Source organism: Meles meles, chromosome 21 (assembly GCF_922984935.1).
Source record: "Meles meles chromosome 21, mMelMel3.1 paternal haplotype, whole genome shotgun sequence".
Lineage (NCBI taxonomy): Eukaryota > Metazoa > Chordata > Mammalia > Carnivora > Mustelidae > Meles > Meles meles.
Window position 1 is genome coordinate 6,103,990 of NC_060086.1, and position 26,537 is coordinate 6,130,526.

The window sequence follows — 26,537 nt, forward strand, 5'->3', positions numbered from 1 at the left end:
CTGGGTGGCTCAGTGGGTTAAGCCGCTGCCTTCAGCTCAGGTCATGATCTCAGGGTCCTGGGATCGAGCCCCTCATCGGGCTCTCTGCTCCGCAGGGAGCCTGCTTCCTCCTCTCTCTCTGCCTGCCTCTCTATCTACTTGTGATCTCTCTCTATCAAATAAATAAAATCTTTAAAAAAAAAAAAAGTAAATAGAAATAATAAGTAAAAAGAATTATCTTGGTGGATGGTGTAAAAATGGTCCAGTTTCATTCTCCTGCATGTGGCTGTCCGATTTTCCCACACCGTTTGTTGAAGAGACTGTCTTTTTTCCATTGGACATTCTTTCCTGCTTTGTCGAAGATTAGTGGACCATAGAGTTGAGGGTTTATTTCCGGGCCCTCTGTTCTGTTCCACTGATCTATGTGTCTGTTTTTGTGCCGGTACCATGCTGTCTTGACGATGCCGGCTTTGTAACAGACCTTGAAGTCCGGAACTGTGATGCTGCCAACTTTGGTTTTCTTTTTCGATATTCCTCTGGAGGGTGTGATGCTGAGCAAAATGTGTCAGTCAGAGAAAGAATGATCACGTGCTTTCACGCGTATGAGGCCCATGAGGAAGAGTGCAGAGGACCATAGGGGAAGGGAAGAAAACGAAATGGGGAGAAACGAGGGAGGGAGACAAACCATGAGAGACTCCTAACTTCAAGAAACAAACTGAGGGTTCCTGGAGGGCACCGGGGTCGGGGGACGGGGTGCCTGGGGGATGGGCATTGAGGAGGGCCCGAGATGCGCTGAGCACTGGCTGTTAGACGCAGCCGAACCACTGACCTCTACCTCGGAAACTCATGACGTCCTCCATGTTGGCTAACTGAATTAAAATTTTCCAAAAAAGTAAAAATAAGTAAAAATGTTTTAAAAATTACTTTCACATTTATACTTTTACGTGTGTTAAGTACGGACTGGGTTGATCATGCCAGGCCAAGCTACTGTCTCGGTACAGGGGCCGTAGAAGGCTGGAACATGAGGGCACATAGCAAGGAATATCATTTTAAACATTTTCTTTTCAAGATTCCACTCCGCGTGTCCCTTCAGAAACGAGTGAGGACCCCAAAGCTGAGGTGAAAATGGAAGGTGAGTTTCCGGAAGCCTCGTCGGAGGGACGCTGCTCAGTGTGGCATGGGGTGTGTGTGTGTGTGTGTGTGTGTGTGTGTCCGTCCGTGCAGCTCAGCACTGGCCAGGACGCAGACTGTGCTCCATCCCAAGTGAGGGAAGAAAGAAGGGCCTGGGTTGGGAGTGCCTGGGGGGCTCAGTGGTTAAGCGTCTGCCTTCCGCTCAGGTCATGATCTCAGGGTCCTGGGATCGAGTCCCGTGTCGGGCTCCCTGCTGGCGGGGGAGCCTGCTTCTCCCTCTGCCTGCCACTCCCCTGGGTGTGCATGGAATGTCTTCCTATTTCTTTGCGTCTCTTGAATTTCTTTCATCAGTGAGGTCGTTCCCCTCTTTGGTTGTTATTTCTAGCTATTTGACTATTTTGGGTGCAGTTGTCAATGGGATCGTTTTTTTAATTTCACTTTGGCTTTACTGTTAGTGTGTGGGAACGCAACAGATTTCTGTGCATTGATTTTGTGTGCTGCGGCCTTACTGAATTCATCGGTCAGTTCTAGTAGTTCTTGGTGGAGCCTTTAGGGTTTTTTATACGTAGTATCACGTCGTCTGCCAATCGTGAGGGCTTTACTTCTTCCCACCGGTTGGAGGACTTTCATTTCTTTATGTTGCTTAATTGCTGTGGGAGTCTTTTTATTCTTTTTTTAAGATTTTACCTATTTGAGGGCGCCTGGGTGGCTCAGTGGTTTAAGCCGCTGCCTGCGGCTCAGGTCATGATCTCGGGGTCCTGGGATCGAGTCCCGCATCGGGCTCTCTGCTCAGCAGGGAGCCTGCTTCCCTCTCTCTCTCTGTCTCTGCATGCCTCTCTGCCTACTTGTGATCTCTCTCTGTCAAATAAATAAATAAAAAATCTTAAAAAAAAAAAAAAAAAAGATTTTACCTATTTGAGAGAGCGAGAGAGCATGAGTGGGGGCGGGCAGAGGGAGAGCGAGAAGCAGACTCCCCGCTGAGCAGGGAGCCCAACCTGGGACTCGATCCCAGGACCCTGAGATCATGACCTGGGCGAAAGGGCAGGTGCTGAACTGGCTGAAGCACCCAGGCGCCCCGGGAGCCCTTTTATTTAGAGATAATATTATTTCCCGTGACTCACCACAGAGTCTGAATCGAATTGCCATTTTAGGGGGATTTTGAAATGGAATGGTTGTTCCCATCCAGATTTGATTCTTCCATTTTTACTTCATTTCTTTGAATTCTGAAACTGCTCTCATCACGTTGACTTTGTTTCAGAGGGAAAACCCCTCCCATCACTATTTATAAGGGAGAAAAAGAGCGAGCAGCCCGGGTGCCCAGCGGTCTGAGGAAGGACTGTGGCCATCCGCTGGGAAAACTACCCACGTGCATTCAGTGGAAAACACAGCCGTCTGGCTCGAGACAAGTTAGAAACAAAACAGGGAGACCCAAGTCATGATTTCTCATAGGATCAGGGCGCCTGCGTGGCTCAGTGGGTTAACCATCGGCTCTTGATTTCGGTTCCGGTCCCAGTCGTGATCTCAGGGTCCTGGAATGAGGCTGCACACTCAGCACGGGGTCTGCTTGGGATTCTCTCTCTTCCTCTCCCTCTCTCCCTCCCCCCGCTCCCTGCTAATAAATAAATAAAGAAAGAAATGAAATATTTAAAAATAATAGTAATTTATACTACGATCTCAGTTTTGTTTCTAAAGAGATTTTTTTGTAGAAAGAAAAGACAGAAGATAATACCAAAAAGCAAAAAAACCATAGCGACCAGTGTTGGAATTTTGTGTGATTTACTTTTCTTCATTTTGCCTTTCACCGTTCACTCTCCCAAGGAAGCGTGGGTTAATTACGTGTGGGGGGGAATTCAGACACTGATCGGTTCTATGTGAAGGGACAGCTTCTTCACGGGGTGTTAGCTCTGACAGTTTTACTGGAAGTCATGCGGTGATGCCGTCCGGGTAACGGGACGCAGAGGAGATGCCCCCTGTCCAGAGGTGATGTCCCTGACCCATAGCCAGGAGGGAGGGATGGATGGATTTGTGCTAAGTCCGCCATACCTGAAGTCCGTGGGGCCTGGTGGGTTTACAGATAAAACGTGATATTTACACGGCCCAGTCTCAGTCCGTCGTAAGGCCTCACTGTGGCATCTGGGACCCCCATTCTGAGCCATACAGTGAGGTGGTTTTCCCTTAAAATCCCATGAAAGGAAACCCTTAAAATACTTTCAAATTTTTTTTTATTGACGTGAAACTAACATTACATAAAATTAACCATTTTAATGTGAACGGTTCGGTAGCTTTTGTACATTCACTGTGTTGGGTGACCACCTCTATCTAGCTTCAAAGCATTTTCATCTCTTCAGAAGAAAACCCCAAACCCATTACCAGTTCCTCCCATTTTTCCCTCCCCCAGCCCCTAGCATCCACCAGGCTACTCTCTGTCTCTATGGATTTACCTTTTCTACCTGTTTCACACAGGTGGGATCGTACAGTGGGTGCCCTTTGGGGCCTGACTTCTTTCATTTAAATCTCTAGGGACGCCTGGGTGGCTCAGTCGGTTAAGCGCCCAACTCTTGATTTTGACTCCAGTCATGATCTCAGGGTCGTCAAATGGAGGCCTGTATGGGGCTCTGAGCTGGGCGTGGAGCCTGCTTCGCATTCTCTCTCTCCCTTTCCCCACCGCTCCCCACTCCACTCATGTGTGCTCACGCTTTCTCTCAAAAAACTTAGAAATAATAACGTAATCAAATAAAATAAATTCTCCAAAGTTCATCCACATGGCAGAAAATGACAAAACTTCTTTCAAGGTTGAATAATATTCCACCATGTGCATAAATCCTGGGTTATCCATTCTTCCATAGATTAATGCTTAGGTTGTTACCTCAAAGTACTTTTATGAATATAATGTAGTGTAACATACGGAGTTGTCAAATCAGTATGTTGTACACCTGAAACCAACGCAACGTTGTGTGTGAACTCTACTTGAATTAAACGAGGAAACAACATAAAGAATCCCATGTTAGAATCAAAGTCCGGCGGTGATTTGAACACAGGTCGATGGAAACATTCTCCAAGATGGCCTCCCTGCTGTGCTCCTCTCTTGTGGGACATGACGCTCGTACAGGGACTACAAGTCCAATCACCTTTTTGTTCTGGAGAGCAGTTTTCTAAAGGATTGGCTATAAGTTATTTGGTAGATAATGACCACCTAGCAAAGGACTGTGGCATTTGGAAGCCCATGTGTAGGTGTGCGCTTGTCCTGCATCAGACGGCAGTTATTACGATGACTTACAGAATGTGGAGCCAGAGGAGCACTTTCATATTTTATTTTTTAAAATATTTATTTATTTATTTTAGAGAGAGAGAGTGCATGCATGGCGGAGAGGCTGGGAAGATGGAGAGTGTCTTAGGCACAGAGCATGGAGCCCGACTTCCTACAGCCCATGTTCTCTGAAGCCTTAGAAGTTGAGGCTGTGCTTCTGATCAGAGTGGCACGTGGACATTTTTAGAGGAGAATTAACCTAATTTTCTTCAAGTCCTAAATTTCAGTTTCTCTTTTTAGGAAGCACAGATTCATCCAGCATCACAAATTCTGCGGCTGGCGTTGAAGATCTTAACATTGTTCAGGTGACAGTTCCAGGTATGGACGTCTATCTGGCGTTATCGTAATTGATATTATATTTTTCTTTTTGTTATATTTTAACCATTTTATGACATGGGTCATAAACTCTTGGAACTTTGTTATTATTTTTTTTGCTTAGTTCACCCTTTCAACAATTCAGAAATATCAAATACAGTACAGAGTGTCAAACACCAAATATCTTGCTTATATCAGACATCGTTAATCAGATATATTGCTTCTCACAGTCATGCCTTGGCATTACTGGAAAACACACCTCAGGGTGGGCAACTCCAAGCACCAGCTACCACGGAATAGGAACTGGCCACAGAGGGGAGTTTATCTGCTGCCCATTGAGCAGTCCTTTCTGAATATGTGTATATAAAATCTATCTGGAGAGATTCAAAAGAATCTGATAACATAGTCCCTCCAAGGAAGGAAACAGAGCTGAGAGAGGGATGAGAGAGAGATGGTTCACTGTGCGGTGTTCTGTCTTGTGAGTTTTGAACCACATAATTGCTTTAGTTATTCAAAGTTAAATACAATAAAAATGTGAAGTATTGAAAAATATTCCGTTCTAGTCCTACTACATCTTACTCCTTTTACTTGTCATATTACATTGGCTAAGATTGCTAATTCACTGTTGAAGAGTAGAGGTCAACGTGGATATGCTGGTCCTATGTAATGTTGAAAATGTTCCCTAAAGCAGTATGGAGTGTGTGTACATGGGTTTATAATTTGGGACATTCTCTGTCATCTACAATGGCTTCCATTTACACATTTCCAAAAAACTAAACTGAATGATAAGCCAGGTAAAGTGCTTTCTTCCTATGTGTCAGGCTCTTCCTCCAACAGCTTTTTAGGGGGCAAATATATCCATAACCCTCGTTCATTTGATTGTCTAATTATTTTTAGATAATGAGAAGGAAAGATTATCCAGCATTGAAAAGATAAAACAACTAAGAGAACAAGTCAATGACCTCTTTAGCCGAAAATTTGGTAAGTTTTTATTTTTTTTTAATTTTTATTTATTTATTTTTTAAAGATTTTATTTATTTATTTGACAGACAGAGATCACAAGCAGGCAGAGAGGCAGACAGAGAGAGAGGAGGAAGCAGGCTCCCTGCCAAGCAGAGAACCCGATGCGGGGCTCGAACCCAGGATCCTGGGATCATGACCTGAGCTGAAGGCAGAGGCTTTAACCCACTGAGCCACCCAGGCGCCCCAAGTTTTTATATTGTTATGTATCCAAAAGGTATATATTTGAGGTATTTCTTTTTAATGGAATACTTTACTGATCTTTCTGGGGGTGCCTGCCTGGCTCAGACAGAAAAACGTGTGACTCTTGATCTAGGGGTTGTGAATTCAAGCCCCATGCTGGGTATAGAGCTTACTAAAAATTTTTTTAATTTAAAAAATATATATATATATATATATTAAAGATTTATTTATTTATTTATTTATTTGACAGAGATCAGAAGTAGGCAGAGAGACAGGCAGAGAGAGAGGGGGAAGCAGGTTCCCTGCTAAGCAGAGAGCCCAATGCGGAGCTCCATCCCAGGACCCTGGGGTCATGACCTGAGCTGCAGGCAGAGGCTTAACCCACTGAGCCACCCAGGTGCCCCAAATATATTTTTTAAACAAAGAAATAATCTCCCTGGGAAGGAGCTACGATCAAAATCTGTGTATTTTTCCCGACGACCTTTTACATGGCCACGCTGATGGCAACAGTCTCTTCCGTGAGAGCTGAGCATTGCTTTCAGTACTCACAGGCGACTCGTTATTTAATCTTCATAAAACCCTCTTTCAGGTAGATGCCAGGATCGTTTCTCTTTCATGGAGAGAGAAATCGCATCTGTTACCTTGCCCGTTGCCAACGTCCGAGTCAGTAAGACTGTCCCTGAAGCATCAGTGGCCGGTCGCCCACACTGTCACTGGACGGGAAGGATTTTAACGCCTCGGCAGTAAAGACAAAGCGTGGTCTGGGAAAGGCAAGTGGCACACTGAGGCGTCTTCTGTTGCTTCTCTCCTCCCAGGTGAAGCCATCGGGGTGGACTTCCCTGTGAAGGTTCCCTACAGGAAGATCACGTTCAACCCTGGCTGTGTGGTCATCGATGGCATGCCCCCGGGCGTGGTCTTCAAGGCCCCTGGCTACCTGGAAATCAGCTCCATGCGAAGGATCTTGGATGCCGCAGAATTTATCAAATTCACGGTCATTAGGTAGGTGAGCGCCCCCTGCTTGGTCATGAGAATGAATCTGAAGGTCGCCCACCACCTGATCGATTGGGGGGGGGCGGGGGGCAATGGGGAAGGGGGCAGTGGGATTTTTTTTTTTTAACCCAGGTGGCCGCTTCCGGGAGCTGCATGTCCGAGGACAAATGAACTCTGTTGCTTTCACTGTGTCTCTCTCCCTTCAGACCCCTTCCAGGCCTGGAGCTTAGCAACGGTGAGTAGCCCGGGTAGGGGGCAGGAAGGGCGTCCCAGCACCCGCTGTGAGGTGCCAAACGTGTGGACAGGCCCTCACCCCGGGGTCCTCGCTTCTTGAGCCCTAGAACAAAGCCTGGTGTTCAGTGGACGCAATTTATGTGACCTGCTGGTCACCAAGTCCTTTCCTCCAGGGGCTTCACCAGAATTCTCACCGCACAGTTTGAAGGCGCTCGCTAGCTCTCGCATGTGGGAGCCCTTCATGGCCGGTGGGGCAGTGGGGGGGGGGGCTGGGTAGCATTTACCGAACTAGCCCAGACCAGTGGGTACATAGCGCCTGCCTGGAACCCCAGCTCCAACCCCCAGGACACCCCTGCCCTCCGCCCAGATCTCCCCCCAGTTCAGAGCCAAAAGGGTGCCACTGGGCACAGAAAGGGCTCCCAGGACCCCCTCCGGGGCCGAGGTCAGCATCTCTTCTAACTGAGTGATGCCCCGTATTCTGAGCATGGCCCCGGGTCCCTGCAAGTCAACAGTGTCCGTGCGGTGAGAAAAGCAGGCGTAGGGAAGTCACAAGGGAATCTCCTCGGTTCAAGCTGGGAAAGGTAAAATACTCTGAAAATTCCCGATGGTTCTTCCCCAACTCGTCTTGCTGCTGAGTGTTTGTTTTTTTTTTTAACCTTTCTTTGTAGCTTTATGGAGGCATAATTTACATGCCGTAACATTCACCTGGGTGAGGTACACACCTGTCAGCGATTTTGGGTAAATTTACAGAGTTAGGCAAACTGTCACCATCATCTAATATTAGGACATTCCCATCACCCCCCAAAGATCCCTCCTACCCATTTTTCTGGCATTTCCTGTTGCTGTCCCCAGCCCTGGGCAGCCACCAAATTGACTTTCTTTCTTGTCTCTGCCCACATTTTCTTTTTTTTTTTTTTTAAGATTTTATTTATGTATTTGACAGACAGAGATCACAAGTAGACAGAGAGGCAGGCAGAGAGAGAGGGGAAGGGAAGCAGGCTCCCCGCTGAGCAGAGAGCCCGATGCGGGGCTCGATCCCAGGACCCTGAGATCATGACCTGAGCCGAAGGCAGAGGCTTCAACCCATGGAGCCACCCAGGCGCCCCTCTGCCCACACTTTCTTAAAGTGAATGTTTAGACCCGTGTTCTCTCCAAGTACAGTGCACCGGCTTCACGGCAGATTCCTTTAAATTTAAAACAAGTAAGTTGTGTGCAGTTGCATGCCTATGACCAAGGTCCTTTGCGACCCACGGCAGGTAAACCACATGCTGTCGTCATCCCCCTCTCAGGGACTCTCTTGAGACCCAAATGAACACAATGTACATTAAATTGCAAACGTACTGTCCGATCAGTGTTGCTTAAAGCAGGTGCGGCACACGGATACTTGCTGAGTCACAGAAGACGCCTGTCACACGGCTCACGTACCTTTTAAAAATGGGAATGAGCGGCTGATGCTAAAAACCCAGGGACGTTTTCTAGGAAAAGAAAGAAGAGCGGGGGACGCTTTTATGAAAGTCCATTTTGGGGATCCAGGGCACCCAGCTTCGTGGATAGGGCATGCCACTCTTAATCTCGGGGTTGTGAGTTCGAGCCCAGTGTCTGGCATAGCGTTTTCCTTTAAATTAAAAAAAAAAAAAAAAAAAGTCGATTTCTAAGTTCTCTTGGAATCCGAAGGTCTGGCCACAGATCCCACCTTCCGTCCAGCAGCAGCTTGCTAGGGCTGAGAGTCCGCCGTCCCTCTCTGCAGGGCCGGGTTAACCATGCCCCCCACCCCCTGCCGACTCACCCCTAGCGTTGATCATCACGTCCTTGCTGTCAGTTTTCGTCTAGTGGCATTAAGAGAAAACGTGAAATATGTCTTGTCTCCATGTCTCTACCAAAAGTGGGGAAAAGGAAGATAGACCAGGAGGGCCGTGTCTTTCAAGAGAAGTGGGAGAGAGCGTATTTCTTCGTGGAAGTGCAGAATATTCCCACGTGTTTGATATGCAAACAGAGCATGTCTGTGTCCAAGGAGTACAACCTGCGACGCCACTACCAGACGAACCACAGCAAGCACTACGACCAGTACACCGAGAAGGTGCGCGACGAGAAGCTCCACGAGCTGAAGAAAGGGCTCCGGAAGTACCTCCTGGGGTCACCCGAAATCGCGGGTCCCGAGCAGAAACAGGCGCTCGCCAACGCGAGCCCGAAGGAAAGCGCCGCGGCCGCGCAGCCCGTAGAAGACGTGGCCGGGAACTTGTGGGAGAAGTTACGCGAAAAAATCAAGTCGTTCGTGGCCTACTCTATTGCGATCGACGAGATCACGGACATCAATAACACCACGCAGCTGGCCATATTCATCCGTGGCGTGGATGAGAACTTCGACGTGTCGGAGGAGCTCCTGGATACGGTGCCCATGACAGGGACAAAGTCCGGCAATGAGATATTTCTGCGCGTCGAGAAGAGCCTGAAGAGGTTTAACATCGACTGGGCAAAACTGGTCAGCGTGGCCTCCACGGGCACCCCCGCGATGGTGGACGTGAACGACGGCCTGGTCACGAAACTCAAGTCCAAGGTGGCCACCGTCTGCAAGGACTCGGACCTCAAGTCGGTCTGCTGCATCATTCACCCGGAATCGCTGTGTGCGCAGAAGCTGAAGATGGACCACGTCATGAGCGTGGTGGTGAACTCGGTGAACTGGATATGCTCCCGCGGGCTGAACCGCAGCGAGTTCACGACTCTGCTGTACGAGCTGGACAGCCAGTACGGCAGCCTGCTGTACTACACCGAGATCAAGTGGCTCAGTCGCGGGCTGGTGCTCAAGCGATTCTTCGACTCGTTGGAAGAAATCGACTCCTTCATGTCGTCCAGAGGCAAGCCCCTGCCTCAGCTGAGCTCTCCAGACTGGATCAGAGACTTGGCCTTCTTGGTCGATCTGACCATGCACCTGAACACGCTGAACATCTCCCTCCAGGGGCACTCGCAGGTCGTCACGCAGATGTACGACCTGATCCGGGCGTTCCTGGCCAAGCTGTGCCTTTGGGAGACACACTTGGCCCGGAACAACCTGGCCCACTTTCCCACGCTGAAGTCGGTCTCCAGAAACGAAAGCGACGGCCTCAACTACATTCCCAAAATCGTGGAGCTGAAGACTGAGTTCCAGAAGAGGCTGTCTGACTTCAAACTCCACGAAAGCGAACTGACCCTGTTCAGCTCCCCGTTCTCCGTGAGGGTCGAGAGCGTGCACGAGGCGCTCCAGATGGAGGTCATTGACCTGCAGTGCAACACGGTGCTGAAGACGAAATACGACAAGGTCGGGGTCCCCGAGTTCTGCAAGTACCTGTGGGGCAGCTACCCGAGGTACAGGGTCCACTGCGCGAAGATCCTCTCCATGTTCGGGAGCACCTACATCTGCGAGCAGCTGTTCTCCATCATGAAACTGAGCAGGACGAAATTCTGCTCGCAGCTCAAGGACTCGCAGTGGGATTCCGTGCTCCACATCGCCACATGACGTGGAAGGCGTCCCCGGCCGCGCCCCGCGGAGGACTGGAGCGCTCTGCGCCCCAGGGACGGCAAGATGAGAAGACGATGTGCACGCGATTTCCGCTTTCCAGTTCTTTCCACTTCGACTCGGAAACGCGACTTGCGGCATCCTACCCGTTTGTACGACATTTTATGCCTCGGCACAGTCCAGTAAAGATCGCGAGCGTTTTATTGTATCTCTGGTGGTTGCCCTTCCTTACAGCGGGTGGGTTTCGCTCACCCCCGAGGCCGGCACACGGAAGCTTTAGGCCGCTCAACAGAGAACGAGAGAGAGAGGCGTGTATGCGTGGAGGAGGGTAAGCGCGCACACATCTAGCCCCCCACTTTTTGCACGGTATCCCCTGTCATCTAACATGTTCGCACGCTGGGGACGGTCCCTGGGAGACACATTCGCTAACCGCAGTAGTCCTGTGGGATGTCTCCTCTGCCACGCCGACCCACAAAGGTGGGAGTTAAAAATGGAAAATCCCCCTTAACAAGTAACATGGGCTTTCAAAGGCCAAGGGAGCTGAGGTTTGGCGGTTGTTTTGTTTTTTTGTCTTCGGTAAACTTTATTTTGAGGGGCTCCTGGCTGGCTCGGTCAGTAAAGCATCTGACTCTTGATCTCTGGGTGGTGAGTTCGAGCCCCATGTTGGGTGCGGGGAGGCATTAAAAACTTAATAAACTGTATTTTGAAGTAATTTCCAATTTACAGAGAAGTTGCAGAAATGAGAAAGGTAAGAAGAACTCTTACATATTCTCTTGCCAGATTCTCATATGGTTGAAACTTTACCCCGGTGCCTTACCACTTGTTCGTTTGGGCTCCCTCCCTCCCTTTCGTGTGTACGTGTGCATGTGTGTGTGTGAGTGTGTACGGTGCCTGTGAGCGTGTAGACATGAGCCTCTGAGTATAATGTGTTTAATCTTTTCTGAACCATTTGAGGGGATTACCTATGTCCTCGCCCCCTGACTACCTGAGGGAGTATTTTCCAAGAATAGGGATATTCCCAAACCACGACTTAGTGGCCAGTTCTAATAAATCGAACACCGATGTAATGCTTTGATCTCATTTACCATAAACGACACTGTGCATGGTGTCCCTTGTGTTCTCACATGTTTGCAAGCTGGGGACAGTCCCCTGGAGACTGTCCTGATGGCCTTCCCTTTAGAGCACTGAACCCCTGGAGAGTTGGTTTTTGAAAGCGCGCGTGCACGCGCACACACACACACACACACAATGTTCTTAGTCTGTATTAGCCACTGGAATTAGTGACCCAAATTGTGAATACTTTCCAGGTTGGAGGAATTAATCTGACTAGGGAACAAAAAGGCTAAAGACCCCGACCCGATGGTGACCCATTCAGGGAGCCATGGACCAAACACGTGGATAAAAATGAAGGGAGGCTGCAGGAGAGAGAGACCAAGCTCCAGGCCGTTTCCACGCAAGGCACCTGCCGCCAGCTGGAGTCCCAGTGCCTGTCCTCAGACCCAGGGAAAATGTCCCCACCCCGGGCCGTTCCTGTCCTTGGCGGGTGGACTGCAGGTACGGCTGGGTCTGGCTAGCTCAGAGGCTTCCTTCCTGGGGGGAGGAATGGGCTGGTTTACAGCGGGGTCAGGGGAGGCCGCCCCCCGTGTACCTGGGCTGATGTCCCCACTGAGTATCAGAGGGGTCTCCCTGTGGACCCTGCAGGGAAAAGTCAGCGCCTCCCGTGATAGACCGGAAGCTAGGGCCCAGACTGATTCAGTGACCGGCCACGGTAACATGGCAGAGATGTGGTCAGGATTCAGACTAGGGCTGTGGGATGCCTAAGTTCACATTATTCCATGACAAGTGGCTGGCCTGTGTGGCTTTCTGGTGGTTAGCCCCAGAGGGGACAGCAGGGGACAGCTCGGGCTGCCTTCTGTGACTGGACTCTCCATGGGCCGTTCTGCTTTGAATCACCTCCTACCGCCCCTAGCTTCCTTCTTTACCCTACATGTGTGTTGGCACCGCAGTGGCCCAGGACGGTCACTCCGGCGACTGAGCCACGCCAGGGAGAACTGACAGAATGGGCAGGTGGTTTTCTGGGGTCGCGGATTGATGGGGCGTCTCCAAATGAGAGCCCTTAGGAGCAGGGTGCTCGGGCCAGCCCCAGGAGCTGGGCGCTGGATTTGGGGGTCCCCATCAGTTCCTAGGGGCAGAGAGTACACAGCATCTCCCCCAAGGCCTTGTCTTCCCATCCCAGGGTGGCCAGAGGACACTGGTCACTCCTCCAACACAGCCTGGGGTGGGGGTGAGGGGCTGGAGCTCACCTCCCTCCTCTGAGCGCCCATCGGCCACAGCACCGGCCGCTAGGGCTGAGCCACAGACCAGGAGCTCTGTGAGGTCAGGAGAGCATAATGGGTCCTGTAGGGCTCTGGAACCAGAAAGAAAAGCCTCCCTCCACCTCCCCACTCTGCCACCCACTTGCCATATTACCCTGAAAACTTGCTTACATTTTCTGAGGCTTGGTTTCCTCCACCACAAACCTACCTGACAGGGTTCTCAGAACCAGAAACAAGGTAAAGAGCGAGCCCCGCCTTGTGCCTGGCCCCGAGAAAATTCTCTGCACACACACCAGCTGCTGCCCCTACAGGCGTGCCTGCCCCGCTCTCCCTGGGTTCCCCTGGGGGACGGAAGAGGCCCCCCTGCTCTCAGGCCCCTGCACCCCCAGGGGCCCCCTCCTCAGCAGGCAACAGCGGGGCCAGCACAAGGCCACCTCCCGGGGACCAGGAATGCAGGAAACCATGAGAAAAACATTTGATCAGGAACTTAGCTTGGAAAAAATGAAAATACAAATTAGGAAAATCAGTATTTTTATCTCACACAGTTTGTTTTTTAATCATACTTGCGACTGAACAAGCAAAGGGGTTGGGATGGTCGGTGGTTCATTCTCCCACAGCTTCGCGTGCTAGCGCGGGAGGGGCTGGACTTTTCCAGCACACCCAGTGTGCAAAAAGCAAACGAAGGGCCCCGGGATGTTCTCAAGGCTTGGGTCAATCTTTGTGCTGGTCCAATTATTCTCTTGAGAAGCATTGGTCCCCTTATCTCAAAGGGACCAGCCTTGCCCATTGTCTTGAGCCACCTCCCCTATGGGAGGGGGGCCCCCTCCCCCCTGCCTTCCTCTTAAGCTGCTGCTTTTGCAAGATTTGCAGCCCAGTTTGCACCGGTGTCTTTCCATTTTGCAGAAGATCCGCCAGCAAAGACTTTGAGGCCATGGGCTGGCAGCAAGGCTGGTGGGGGCGGCGAGGGACTTGCCCTGGTGATTGCTTTCTGGTACAGCCTCCTAACTGGGCAGTGAATAATCATCCCCCTATACCTAGATGACAGTTCTTTGTCACCGAACTAAGAGGCACACAGGGCGCGCTGCAGCACCCTTCTTCAGAATTCTTCTGCAGTGGGACCAGAGTTTTAGCAAGCAGCTTCTGTCCAAACAGCCAGCGCGGGGGGGGGGGGGGGCGGGGGGGCCAGGGGTTCCTATTGCACTTGGCCCCGTGCGAACTTAGTCTCGGCCAAGGCCGGGGCAGTGTGCCAACGGACGTCGACCTCGGTTCTTGCAACTTCCCCCAACCTCCCGCCGCAGCAGAGCGCACAGTCCACAGTCCCAATTCTATAAATAACCCCAAGGGCATGCCCAGCCCAGCCCGCCCGGCTGCTCTGCAGGACCTCTGCCCACTCCCCGCAGCATTAACTGAGAGCGCGGAACAGTTAGCCGGCCGGGGCCGGGCTGCAGGAGGCATCCAGACTTCTGGATCTGTACAGGTGTATACAGGGAGGGGGCGGGGCGGGGCGGAGAAGCCGGGACACCACCTCGCCACCTCGGGGAAGCCGCCCGGCCTCAGACCGTGGACGCCAGCTTCCGCTTGGTGCTCTCGCTGCAGCGGTGCAGGATGAGGTCCGCGCTGGGACGCGGGGGCACCGCGGGCTGTGGCTTTGCGCGCTCGCTCTCCAGCGACTCCCCTGCGGCGGAAGGCGGGGTCTGAGGAGAGGCCCCGCCCCACTCTCCGGGCCCCGCCTCCCCAGGCAGCCCCGCCTCCAGACCACTCAGGACTCTCCCGCCGCGCCCCTGGCCCCACCCCTAACCCCGCCCCATCGTCTAGGCTCCGCCCCAATAAAGCCCGCCCCCAGGCCGCCGCGGGAACTCTGGGCACCCGGCCCCGCCCCCTCCTCCAGGCCCCGCCCCGAGCAGCCCCGCCCCGGCCGTCCACCGCACTCACCGCGCGGGCTGGCTGCCCTCTGCGGCCCCGGGCGCGCCTGGCGGCGACGCTGCTGCAGATAGCGGACGCTGTTGCGCCGATAGGTGTCCTGGCTGAGGCGCTTCCGCGACCGCTGGTGGATGCTGTGCGCGTTGCGGATGGACGACCTGGGCGCCGCGGGACGGGGGCGTTGCTCAGGCCGGGCGGCCCGCGCGGCGCCCGCGTCCCAGCCTGCGGGGACTAGCATGACCCGCCCTGGGGTCCAACGACTGGCCCGGGGCTGTGGGGAGGGGGGCGGGGACCTACACGACGGGGCGGGGCTGGAGGTCCGTTTCCCACGCCCCTCGCCCGCCTTCAGCCCGGCCCCTCCCAGGAAGCCCTTTGGACAGCCGCCCTCGGGGGCCAGCCCCAGGCACGGGGTTGGGGGGGGCCAGCCCCAGGCACGGGGTTGGGGGGGGCCAGCCCCAGGCACGGGGGTTGGGGGGCCAGCCCCAGGCACGGGGCATCGACGTCTTCGCCTGCACCCCACACCCCTGCGTTCCCACCGCCCCCGTGCCGGCCCCACGGTGGGGGAGGGCACGTCACCCTCGATCCGGCTGGAGTGCCCCTCTCCCCAGCACAGCCAATCCGGGACCCGTGGCACCCCCTGCGCACCCCTGTCCAGTCCCGCGACCCGCGCTCACCGCCGGGGAGGTGCCCCTCGGCTCTTGATCTGCCGTTGGGCCTGGGTTACGTCCTGCCCGGACTTCTGTAGGTACATGGACGGGAAGTAACCTGTGATGTCGTCTTTCCTGCAACAGAGGCAGCCCTTGAAGGCCCCGCAGTCACCGGGGGAGTGGGGGGCTCAGGGGTCCCCCTAAACAACTGGGGTTAAGACCGCCGGAGGTTGCAGACACCCTGAAGCCTGGCCAACACCAGACCCTGTCCCGCCGGGCCTCAGTTTCTTTACCTGTGCAAAACAGGCCCCCAGCCATGATGTTGGTAGTGGGAGGAAGTTAGCAGATCCAACTGGCCCCCCACAGGGACGTGTGTTTGCAGTGAAACATCTGCCACTGTGTATTTGTTAGTTTTTTCTTTCAAAGCCACAGCTTCCTGTGTCTAAGAACTTTTGCCTGCCCCCAGGTCCCCAAGTTCCCCTATGCTTTCTTCCAAAAGCTTCTTAATTTGGGGTTTTGTGCTTGGTCGTTGAGAAATATACTCCTGCCTCCGAACCCCCAGCCCGGGGCCAGGCTGATGGTGGGTGCTGTGGCCACGAGTTCCGAGCTGAGCCGCGGTCAGGCCCTAGGACTCCGGGCTCCGAAAGGGTGTCCAAGGACCTGGGGAGGCCCGATGGGTCTGAGAAAGATGCCTCTGCGAGCCCCCCCAGGAAGAACGACCAGACAAGAATCAGTGACAACCAAAGACTTAAAAGCAAAAAGCTTCTCAAATAAAATAATGAACGCAGCAATGAATCGTGTTGTAGAAAGAACAACAGATGGCGAGGCGACCCCAAGTCACAAAGGACAAGGACACCGAACCCTGAGAGCCGGGTTGGGCAGGATAATCACTGATGTGCTACGAAAATGGAAACTGAGTCCAGAGAGAGGTGGTGGCTTACCAGGAGGCCCCCTCGCCAGTCAGCACGGAGCCCAAACAGACCAGCCCCTGGGCCAGGCCTGACCCTCGGGGTGGGCATGGCGGGAGAGGGGGAGGTAGGGACGCTCTCCTACCTGACGACCCACCAACCATCCAGGAGCTTATGAATGACCTCGATGGCTTCTCCCTCCTGCAGAGACACTTCGTCCTCCATCTCGGCGGTATACGCTTTGATGGTGACATAGGGCTCACCTGGTTGGCCGCGGGGGCAGAGACACGGTGTAAGGGTCTGCTCAGCACCCGCCTGCCTCCCCTCCTCTGCCCTCAGGGTCCTGAGGCTTCCTCCAGCAAGAGCCCAGGACCGCCCTCTCCCCTGGTCCCTGCTGGTCCCTGCTGGTCTCCCTCTGCAGGCTCCTGCCCCCCACTCGTGAGTCACCTGGAGTTCTGCCCTCTGTCTGCGACATCCCCCACCATCCACATCAGGGGCCGGGCAGGCGGTACAGGGGTGGAGCACCCGTCTACGGGGGACCTGAGCCCCTTGACCCGGCGACCACGCCTTTTCCGGGTTTTCCACAGGTGCCATAAATCCGCATTCGGTGGTGAAATCTCTCCATTTTAAAATACGGGCCATCTAACTTATCTCCACCTCCCCATGGGACCCATCCAGCTCGGGGGGGCTGCCGGGTCTCCCCTTGCTGTCAGCGAGGACGCCCCCGCCTCCAGGCAGTACTCCTCCCTGAACCGCAGAGCTGCTCATCCGCCAGCTCCCGCTGCACCTGGCCCCAGCGGGACCCACCTCTCCTCTACCTCCTGGTTCTCTGTCCTGACAAGGGCACCACCTCCAACCTGGGCCTCTCGAGCCAGACTCTGGGGTCTCCGCCGTGACCCCACTGTCCACCCCACAATCCTAGCCAACCCCAACGTGGATATGATTGTATCCAGTTTCTCAAGAGCCCGGAGTCCCTCTGGCCCCCTGCCCTTCACATCCTTATGGCCGTGGGGGGCAGGCCGCACCTTCGTAGTTGGGCTCCGGGTCCTCTGACTCGTCAGGACTGTCCAGGGGCTCCAGGTAGGACGCCGGGACCCAACCTCGCTTTGTCTTCGTTTGGCAGAACCACCAGCCTGCGGGCCGGGGGCAGAAGTCTGGGTGGGCGTGGCAGCCTCCCTCAGCCCCCAGGGTGGTAAGGACAGCAGGACACACAGACACAGACATGCGACACTCGGACTCAGAAATGTCACCTGTCCCACACACCACCCACGCAGGTCACAGGGTTACAGCCCAGAGTCTGCCTCCCACCCAGCACGCCCGGAAGCTGGTCCGGCCACTTGGACCTAACCCCCAGGGATGCACAGATGCCCAAATCCTCCCCCAGGGGGCTGGGGAGGTGCCCTCGGCATGGGGAGGACAGTTGTGGCCCCCCCGAAGGAGCCACGAGCCCATCAGTGAGGACGGTCCCAGCAGGGCGGGGACACTGACCGCTCTCGCTCTTTTCCACGACATCCACCACGTCCCCGGTGGCCAGAGCCATCTGGGAGCCCGAAGTCTTCTCGAAGTCAGCGATGGCCCGGTACGTCTGCAGGATGATGGGGCCCGTGATGTCTGGACAGAGGGAGGGCGGGGTGAGCAGACGGGGCGGATGGGCTGCCTCCTCCAGGCAGTCCCCTGACCGGCCACGGGAACCGGCACCCCGGAAGTGGACCCGCCCTGCCAACTGGAAAGCAGCGGACACCAGCCGGTCTTGGAAGCCCCGCACCGATGGAACCCTGCTGTGTTCCTGACACTCGTCACACACCCAACACGCTCCTTCTCACTCCATGAGGGTAGTGAGCAGCCACCCCCCAGGGCCCTAATGTGCACGCCGATCGCCCCGGGGTCTTGCTGGAACGTGGGTTCTGATGCCATAGGTCTGCAGCGGGACCTGAGAGTCTGCCTTCCTAACCGGCCCCCCAGGGCTTGCTCCCGCGCTAGATTATGGACTGAAATACGTCTCGTCCTCCCTCCCTAAAATTCACATGTTGAAGCCCTAAGCCCCAGTACCTTAGACTCTGCACCTGGAGTTAGAGACTGTAAGGAAGCGATAGGGACGGGGCCCTGACCCGGTAGGACTAGTGCCCTACACCCTGATCTCTCCGACTCCCAGCCCCCAGAGGGGTGAGAAAATTCATTTCTGTCGTTTAAGACCCTCCCGCCCTCCTCCCCCGGTCTGTGGCGCTTTACCTGTGTAGACTAAGACACTGCCGGGCCCCGGGCCATACCCTGAGGGGCCCATGGACCCCATCCAGGCAACCCACTGACTGGTCGAAATCCTGCTCCCCATTTCGTGGCTGCCTTGACCTGAGTGCCCCAGTTAAATCAAGCCTCCATGTGTCCACTGTGAAATGGGACTGATAGCACTTTGGTCCCTACTTCCTGTTGTTACAGAGATGATTACTGTGTTAATACGTGCAAGACATTGAAAACAGGGCCTGGGACAGAGTGAGTCCTGAATCAACGTCAGGTTGTATCAGTAACAATTACCGGCCACACAGAGGGAACACCGTGAGCCCTGACGGCCACCTGGTCATTCATTCAGCCACGACATCACGGGCTGTTGGGAGCCAGGGTCAGGCTGGGCTGTGCAGCCACAGACGGGAGCTCCGAAAGCTTCATTTGATGACCAGCGACCCCCAAAGACCCCCGGCCTTTAGCGCAAACCACCGAGACACCTCCCCCCCACCCCGATCCCGGCCCCTCCCTGCAGAGCCCGTGCTCAGGATCCCACATCATGTCCCCGCGGGGTGACCTACAGGTGGCTGTCCCCGCCTCTCACCCGAAATGCTGTTGTCTTTGGGCACCAGGTACGTCTCTGGTTTTCTCGTCCTGCAGGAAAGAAGAGTCTGGGTTAGGCGCGCGGCTTCCCACAGCGGAGCAGAAGCTCCGGGCAGACCTGCGGAAGAACTTCCCGAGCGGAAAAGGAACGTAGGGGCTATGGGGGCCGCTGCGGAGGGAAGGAAGCCACGGGATGGGCGAGGAGAGGCCCCTCCACCCCCGGCCTTCTGCAGACCCAAAGGCGGAGGCAAGAGCTGAACGCAGGTGAGGCACCTGGTCCGGGAAAGGCTCTTGTCACCTCGGGGGGCAGCTCCCTTCTTCTGGGGCCTCAGGGCAGCGGCAGACGGGAGATGGGCATCCCCGCCACCCAGGCCCCTTGGTGCTGCGCTGCCCTGCCCTGGGTCGGGGGGTGAGGGTGTTCAGCAGGGCTGTGTGTTCCCCCGGCCTTCCTGTACTCAGTGGGCCGAGAGGGACCTTCCCCGGCAGGACGGCACAGGGACCTCCCTCGGCTTCTCCGATGCTTTCCGCCAACAGTGGCCACCAACCCTCCGCGCGCCCCTCCCCGGGGGCTCTGCGCTTCACACTTTCTAAATGCTCTCCCGGACCCCCACTCCTCCCCGTGGCCCTTCCCACCCCGCTACTGATGGGGAAACTGCTTTCAGAGGGCGAGCTGAGGCTGCGGACCTAGGATGGCAGACGCCCAGCCCAGAGAGCTCCCCCCAGCCCCCGCCCACCCAGCACCGGGAGGCTCAGCAGGCTCCAGACGGACACTTGGCAGGGATGCTGGAGGAGGGGTGGGGTACGGCTTCCAGGTCACACAGGCCAGAGTTGGAATCCTTCCTCCTCCTCTTTTGGGCTGGGTGACTTTGGGCAAGTCGCCTCCCCTCTCTGAGCTCGACTTCTCTGTCCTAGTGGGGAGGTCCCGCATCCCCCCCAAGGCGGAGCTCACCACCGCCCTCCCCTCTTCCACTTCAGGGCCAGAACGAGGGGCCACTCACTGGCTGTCCGTGGGGAGCTTGAGGTCGTCGGGGCGCACCTTGAAGAAGCCGAGGAGTTGGGGGCAGCGGGAGATCTTGGCCGGCAGGCTCATGAGGGCGTTGCAGTACTCGGTGAGGGTGCCCTGGCGGCTCTCGGCGGCCCGCTGCCCATCGAACCACCGTGGGGCTGGAGGCGCCCGGGGGGGACAGCACAGGACCCGTGAGCACACGCCCGGGTCGAGTCCCCGAGGGCGCGGGAGGAGGGGGGCGCAGCTGGGTGGGGCAGGCCAGGGGGGCCGGGACGGGAGACCCTGCTCCTCACCTGGCAGGTGGGGGATGATCCTGTTCTGTGGGTTGATGTCGCCCGCCTCGATAGGAAACATTTCCTTTAACAGTTTCTGGACACAAAAGACAAGGTGAAGGCGTGTCTTTTATTACAACCCTGTCAAGGTCCGGGATCGGAAACGACTCCTCCCCTGGCTTGGGCTAGACACTCGGCGCCGTCCTGGGTCCGGACTCTCTTTCTGTCCCACCTTACGTTCACGCCACCAGCAGACCCTTCCAGTTCTGCTCCTGAAATCTGCCCAGACTCTGACCCTTGTCAGAACCCACACAGCCGCCTCCGCGATCTGAGCTTCCACCGAGCCCGGACCTACGCCCCCTTCCATCTTCGTCCTCAATCCAGCACCGTCTTCACACTTAAACTGGATCCTGTCTCTCCTCTGCCCAGAGCCCTCCCTGACTCTCAGCTCACTCAGACTGGAAGCCAGAGGCTTCACATTCGTCTCCAAGGCCCCGCAAACCTGTCCCCGCCTACCTCACTTACCTCCCCGGCCACCACCCAGCCCTCCCAGGTTCCCTCTGCTCCAGGCATCTCTGAATATGGCAGGCCCACTTCCTGCCCCAGGGCCTTTGCACTCGCTCTTCCCATTCTTCCCCCCATACTTGTCCATAGCGCTTTCTCTTTCTCTTGTCCTGCTTCAAGTCTTGGCTCAGATGTGACCCCCTCAGTGAAACCTTCTCCCGGACGGTTTCCCCTCCTAGCTCAGTCCTCCCATCCCACCCTCCCCCACTATTTCCTCTATAGCTCGGATGACTGTGTAACATGCTGTGTAAATTCCTTGCGTTTTGTCTCTTAACCTGACTCCTCTGCTAGAACTGAAGGTCCACAAGGGAGGGCAAGGACTTGTATCTTTTTTATGCCCTCGTCACCTTCGGAGCATCTCCCGCTCACCAAGTAGGATGCGCCGGGCACTCAGTGGGTGCTCGGTAAATAGTTGTTGAATGAACGAACAAGTCCGCCAGTCAGTAAAAGGGGCAGATCCTACACTGGAACAGCCCAGAACAGTTTACACAGGAGAGACGGCGTCACATACACATCAGTATGGACCGGTCTCAAAAACACGACCTAGTAACAGCAATAAGGCAGAGCAGGAAACAGCCACGATGCTGATGCTTCTGGAACGCCTGCGGAAAACGCACGCTCAACACGACTCCATCTTGTTCTTGGACGTGTGTGTCTGTGTGTGTCTCCATCTAGGGCTAGAGCTGGGACAAGGGCAGGGGATAAAGGGTGCTTTCCACTTCTTTTGTAATGTTTTTTTTCTTTAGCTTAAAAAAGGCTTGTGGGTTGGGACGCCTGGGTGGCTCAGTGGGTTGAGCCTCTGCCTTCAGCTCAGGTCATGATCTCGGGGTCCTGGGATCGAGCCCCGCATCGGGCTCTCTGCTCAGCGGGGAGCCTGCTTCCTCCTCTCTCTCTGCCTGCCTCTCTGCCTACTTGTGATCTCTCTGTCAAATAAATAAATAAAATCTTTTAAAAAATGCTAAGTTTATGTTCTGTGTGTTTTACCCCATTAAAGCATACTTTAAGGAAATCTTACCACTTGCAAAGATGTGGATGGGACTAGAGGGTATTATGCTAATGAAGCAAAATACGTCAGAGAAAGACAATTATCATATGATTTCCCTCCTATGTGGAATTTAAGAAACAGGACGGAGGACTCATACGGGAAGGGAGGGAAAGATAAAAAATGAAACCAGAGCGGGGGACAAACCATAAGAGACTCTCAACTCTAGGAAACACTGAGGGTTGCTGGAGCGGAGAGAGGTGGGGGGATGGGGGGACGGGTGAGGGGCACTGAGGAGGCACGTGATGCGACGGGCACGGGGTGTTATACGCAACTGATGACCCACCGGCCTCCACCTCTGAAACTAATTATACAGTATATGTGAATTAACTGAATTTACATTAAAGAAATTAAAAATAGAACATGCTCTAAGGAAAATGTTCTAAGGAAAAAATAATGCCCCTCAGCTGTGGGCTGGGGGTGCTCTGGGTTCCTCCCTTCCTGGCCAGCCCCTGGGCCACCCTCCCCCGGAAGGGCAGAGCTGGGACTGGGTGCGACGTCCCCTCCCCGACACGCACGCACACGCACACGCACATACATGTGTGCACAGGGCACTCACGTGTAGCTCGTAAATCTCCGTGAACTTCCGGTAGACCACCTTCTCGGACAGATCCTGCCACTTCACCAGGAACATGTACACCTGGGCGGGGGGGGGACTCGTTCAGCTTCCTGGGGGAAGCCCATGGCACTTGGGGGCAGGGGTGGGGTGCAGAGCAGGGAGAGCACTCTCTGGGGTGACCTGGGTTACTGAGAGGGCACCGGCTTCAGGGACCCCAGAGCTCCCGCTCTCCAGCTTTAGGACCTGGGGCGAGAGCTTCAGCTCCTCCCAAATGAACTCAAACTCCTCATCTGTAAGTGGGAGACACAGGGGCTCCTGGGGTTGGCAGGAGAGTTACGGGCGGTGAGACAGGAGAGCCTGGGCGCAGACCGTACAAGAGCTCGGGGAGAGGCTGTATGGTCCCGTTCCTACCGCTCGTCCAGAAGAGACAATCTACCCAGACAGACGGTAGATTAGTGGTTGCGGGGGCTGGGCTGGGAATGGGGGTTCCTAACGGGTCTGGGGTTTCTTTGGGGTGTGACAAAAATCTAATATTGACTCCGTGAGGGGCACCTCGGTGGCACAATCAGCTAAGCTGACCCCATCTGACTCTCGGATGGGGCTCAGGTCGTGATCTCAGGGTTGTGAGATCGAGCCCCACGTTGGGATCCCCGCTCAGCTCAAAGTCTGCTTGGGATTCTCTCTCCCTGTCCCTCTGCCCTTCCTGCTCATGTTCTCTCTCTCTCTCAAATAAATACATAAATTAATAAACATTTAAATATATATATATATAAATTGCATAATGGTTCACAACTTTGTGACTATTAAAGACCACTGAGTTGTACAATTTATCCAGGTGAATTATAGCTCAGTGGAGGCATTATTAGAAAAAAAAAGAAAGGAAACTTGGTGAGGAGAAACCAGACTAGAGCCGGGAGAGTTCTACTGAGCCACAAAAAGGAACAAATGACTGACAGGTGCACCCGCACAGTGAGTCTCAGAAGCATTCCGCTCAGTGAAAGGACTCCAAAGGCCACCCACGTGGCAGGTAGGATTCCCTTTCTATGACATTCTGGAACAAGCGCCACTCACGCAAGGTGGACCGAGATCAGAACAGTGGTAGCGTCTGGGGGCTGGTGGAGGGATGAGTGGGGAGAGAATCCGCGGTGATGGCGGCAATCTCCACCTTGACAAGGGTTGGGATTACGTCGGGACATTCTGCAAAAGTATCCCTAAGATGGGTGGATTTCATTTTACGTAAATTTTACATCAAAAGAGAAAAAAACAAAAACAAACAGAAAACAAACTAGGGGCGCCTGGCTGGCGGAGTGAGTGAAGGATGCCACTCCTGATCTCAGGGTCATGAGTTCGAGCCCCGGGTTGGGCGTAGAGATGACTTAGAGAAATAAAATTTAAAACAAAACAAACAAGGAGTGACCCAGATTAAGGGCGTCTGGAGAGTCGGGGCGAGGACTGAAATGCAGCGGGTGGCCCTGGGCTGGATCCCAGACCCTGGCACATTCTGACTCCAGGAGGAGCAGGGGAATGGGTGGAAGCTGAGCCAAGTCCGTGGTCGGGACCGTGTTTCATCCACACTAACTTGCTGATGTTACCACATCTGCACTGCGGTGACGTAAGAGAATGCTTCTGATTGTAAGAAACTCACAGTCGAGGTGGCGCCTGGGGGGCTCAGTGGGTTAAAGCCTCTGCCTTCGGCTCACGTCATGATCCCAGGGTCCCGGGATCGAGTCCCGCATCGGGCTCCCAGCTCCGTGGGGAGTCTGCTTCTCCCTCTGACCTTCTCCTCGCTCATGCTCTCTCTCACTGTCTCTCTCTCAAATAAATAAATAAAATCTTTAAATAAAGAAATAAAAAATCTTTAGAAATGCATAGTCGAGGGGTGCCTGGCTGGTGCAGTTGGGTAAGCATCGACTCTCGGTTTCCGTTCAGGTCATGATCTTGGGGTGGTGAGGCTGAACCCTGCGCTCAGCGGGGAGTCTGCTTGAGTTCTCTCTCCCCCTGCCCTTCCAGCCCTCTCTCTCTCCCAAATAAATCAATCTTTTTTTAAAAAGATTTTATTTATTTATTTGACAGAGAGAGATCACAAGCCTCTCTGGCAGAGAGGCAGGCAGAGAGAGGAGGAAGCAGGCTCCCTGCTGAGCGGAGAGCCCGATGCAATGCGGGGGCTCGATCCCAGGACCCTGGGATCATGATCTGAGCCGAAGGCAGAGGATCAACCCACTGAGACACCCAGGCGCCCCCCAAATAAATCAATCTTTTAAAAAGTACTCCTTTATTTAGGTTTACTCTGGAATGATTCAGAAAAGTCCTATATGAGTGAAAAGGCTGGCGGAGAAAGAGAGGGAGAGGGAGGGAGGGAGGGAGGGAGCACAGGGTGGGAGGTGGGAGGACATTGGAGTTATTCGTACTTCAGGGGCAAAATTTCTGTAAGTTTGAAATTATTTCGGGGCGTCTGGGTGGCTCCGTGGGTTGAGCCTCTGCCTTCGGCTCAGTTCATGATCCCAGGGTCCTGGGATCCAGCCCCACATCAGGTTCTCTGCTCAGACGGGGGCCTGCTTCTCCCTCTCCCACTCCCCCTGCTTGTGTTCCCCTTCTCGCTGTGTCTCTCTGTCAAGTAAATAGATAAAATCTTTTAAAAAATATATTTCAAAATTAAAAGTGAAGAAAGAGAAGAAAAGTCTTAGGTAGGATGCTAAACGTGCCCTACAAATAACCATACAACGACAAAGCCGAGTTCCTCCCTGGCTTTCCTCCGGGCTTGGGGCCCCTATGGTGGGGTGCGGTGGAGTGGGGTGGGGTGGGGTGGGGTGGGCATGTCTGGGCAGATGCATCCGTCTCCCAGGACAGCGGGTGAGGGAAGGGGACACTTTGGGCCCTTTGGTGGCGTCACCGCCCTGGACGGGATCCGACTGCAGTGTAACTGACCCCAGGGCCCGCCGGGGAGACAGAAGTTGCCGGCAGACCTCCCCCCCGGAGGACCGCTCCCCGGAACCGGGGATGGTCAGGGAGGGCTGCCCGGAGGAGCGCGCGCGGCAGTGGGCAGGGCTGCCCGGACGCGAACAGGGAGCCCTCGGGGCCTCCGGGCTGGGGCGCGGGAGCGCGGAGTGGGTGGCCGGGGGCGCCGGCGGGGCGCAAGGCCGCGCGTCCCCCAGGGCCCCGGGGTGCCGGGCGCGCGTGTTTCAGGGGCGCCCACGCAGGCGCACGGCGACGGGCCGGCCCCGGGAGCGCGCGGGGACAGCGGCGTGTGGCACCTGCGCTTCCGCGACGCCCCCCCCCCCGCGCCCCCCAGGGCCCCCGCGGGCGCCGCGGCCACTCACGTAGTGCTGGCTGGGGACGAAGCGCTTCTCGAAGCCCAGAAGGGCGATGTGGCGTATGAAGGTGTCCCCCATGGCTGGGCTGCGGGGCCTCCCCTCGGCGGGGCGCTCCCCGGCTGGGCCTTAAATGCGGGGGGAAGAGGAAGTCGCTCCGGCCTCGCCAGGGCTGGGGGCGGGAGGGGGCAGGGAGGGCGCCGCTTCTTCTTTCAGTTTCTGGGATTTCTCCGACGCCGTCTGCGCGCCCCGAGCCCCGCCGTTTGGGGACGCCCATCCCCCACCCCTCCCTCCGGCGACCTGAGGACCCGCGGCGCCGCCTCTCCGCTGTGCTCGGACACTCCAAGCTGCTCCCACGGCAGGGCCTTTGCCCTCGCGGGCCGCCTGGGCCATCTCCCCCTTGTCCCGAACTCCCTCCCTCCTGGTCTTCAGGTTTCTGCTCGGATGCCACCTCCTCCGAGAAGCCCTTCTGGGTAACTGCATGCACAGGAGCAAAACTTCAGGCCCCCCCCCACCCCCCCTTCCTG

General features: G+C 55.2%; 2 protein-coding genes across 6 annotated transcripts in view; one reads left to right on the forward strand and one right to left on the reverse strand.

The window, feature by feature from the left end:
• Window positions 1-10,857, forward strand: part of LOC123933518 (general transcription factor II-I repeat domain-containing protein 2) — a 37,004-nt gene extending 26,147 nt beyond the window's left edge. For 3 of the 4 annotated variants that reach the window (XM_045992762.1, XM_045992764.1, XM_045992763.1), the window contains 6 exons: window positions 1,049-1,111; window positions 4,658-4,735; window positions 5,630-5,713; window positions 6,751-6,934; window positions 7,132-7,160; window positions 9,043-10,857. In XM_045992762.1, coding sequence (XP_045848718.1) covers window positions 1,049-1,111; window positions 4,658-4,735; window positions 5,630-5,713; window positions 6,751-6,934; window positions 7,132-7,160; window positions 9,043-10,649 — 2,045 coding nt within the window. In that variant the 3' untranslated portion in view covers window positions 10,650-10,857. Of the gene's footprint in view, window positions 1-1,048; window positions 1,112-4,657; window positions 4,736-5,629; window positions 5,714-6,750; window positions 6,935-7,057; window positions 7,161-9,042 lie in introns of all 4 variants that reach the window. The other variant, XM_045992765.1, reaches the window with a different exon arrangement.
• On the reverse strand, window positions 6,771-26,457 carry NCF1 (neutrophil cytosolic factor 1). Of its 2 annotated transcripts, none has more exons than XM_045992768.1 (11): window positions 26,020-26,457; window positions 22,703-22,783; window positions 20,559-20,634; window positions 20,258-20,423; window positions 19,261-19,310; window positions 17,928-18,050; window positions 17,465-17,572; window positions 16,585-16,702; window positions 15,559-15,666; window positions 14,897-15,042; window positions 6,771-6,903 (listed from the first exon to the last, which is right to left on the reverse strand). In XM_045992768.1, the coding sequence occupies exons 1-11, from the start codon at window positions 26,089-26,091 to the stop codon at window positions 6,866-6,868; spliced, it is 1,086 nt and encodes a 361-aa protein (XP_045848724.1). In that variant the 5' UTR covers window positions 26,092-26,457; the 3' UTR covers window positions 6,771-6,865. The 2 variants fall into 2 exon arrangements, with proteins under 2 accessions (XP_045848724.1, XP_045848723.1); XM_045992767.1 differs by lacking the exon at window positions 6,771-6,903 and adding an exon at window positions 13,480-14,639 and having other exon boundaries at window positions 26,020-26,455.
• Between the last annotated feature and the right edge of the window lie 80 nt (window positions 26,458-26,537).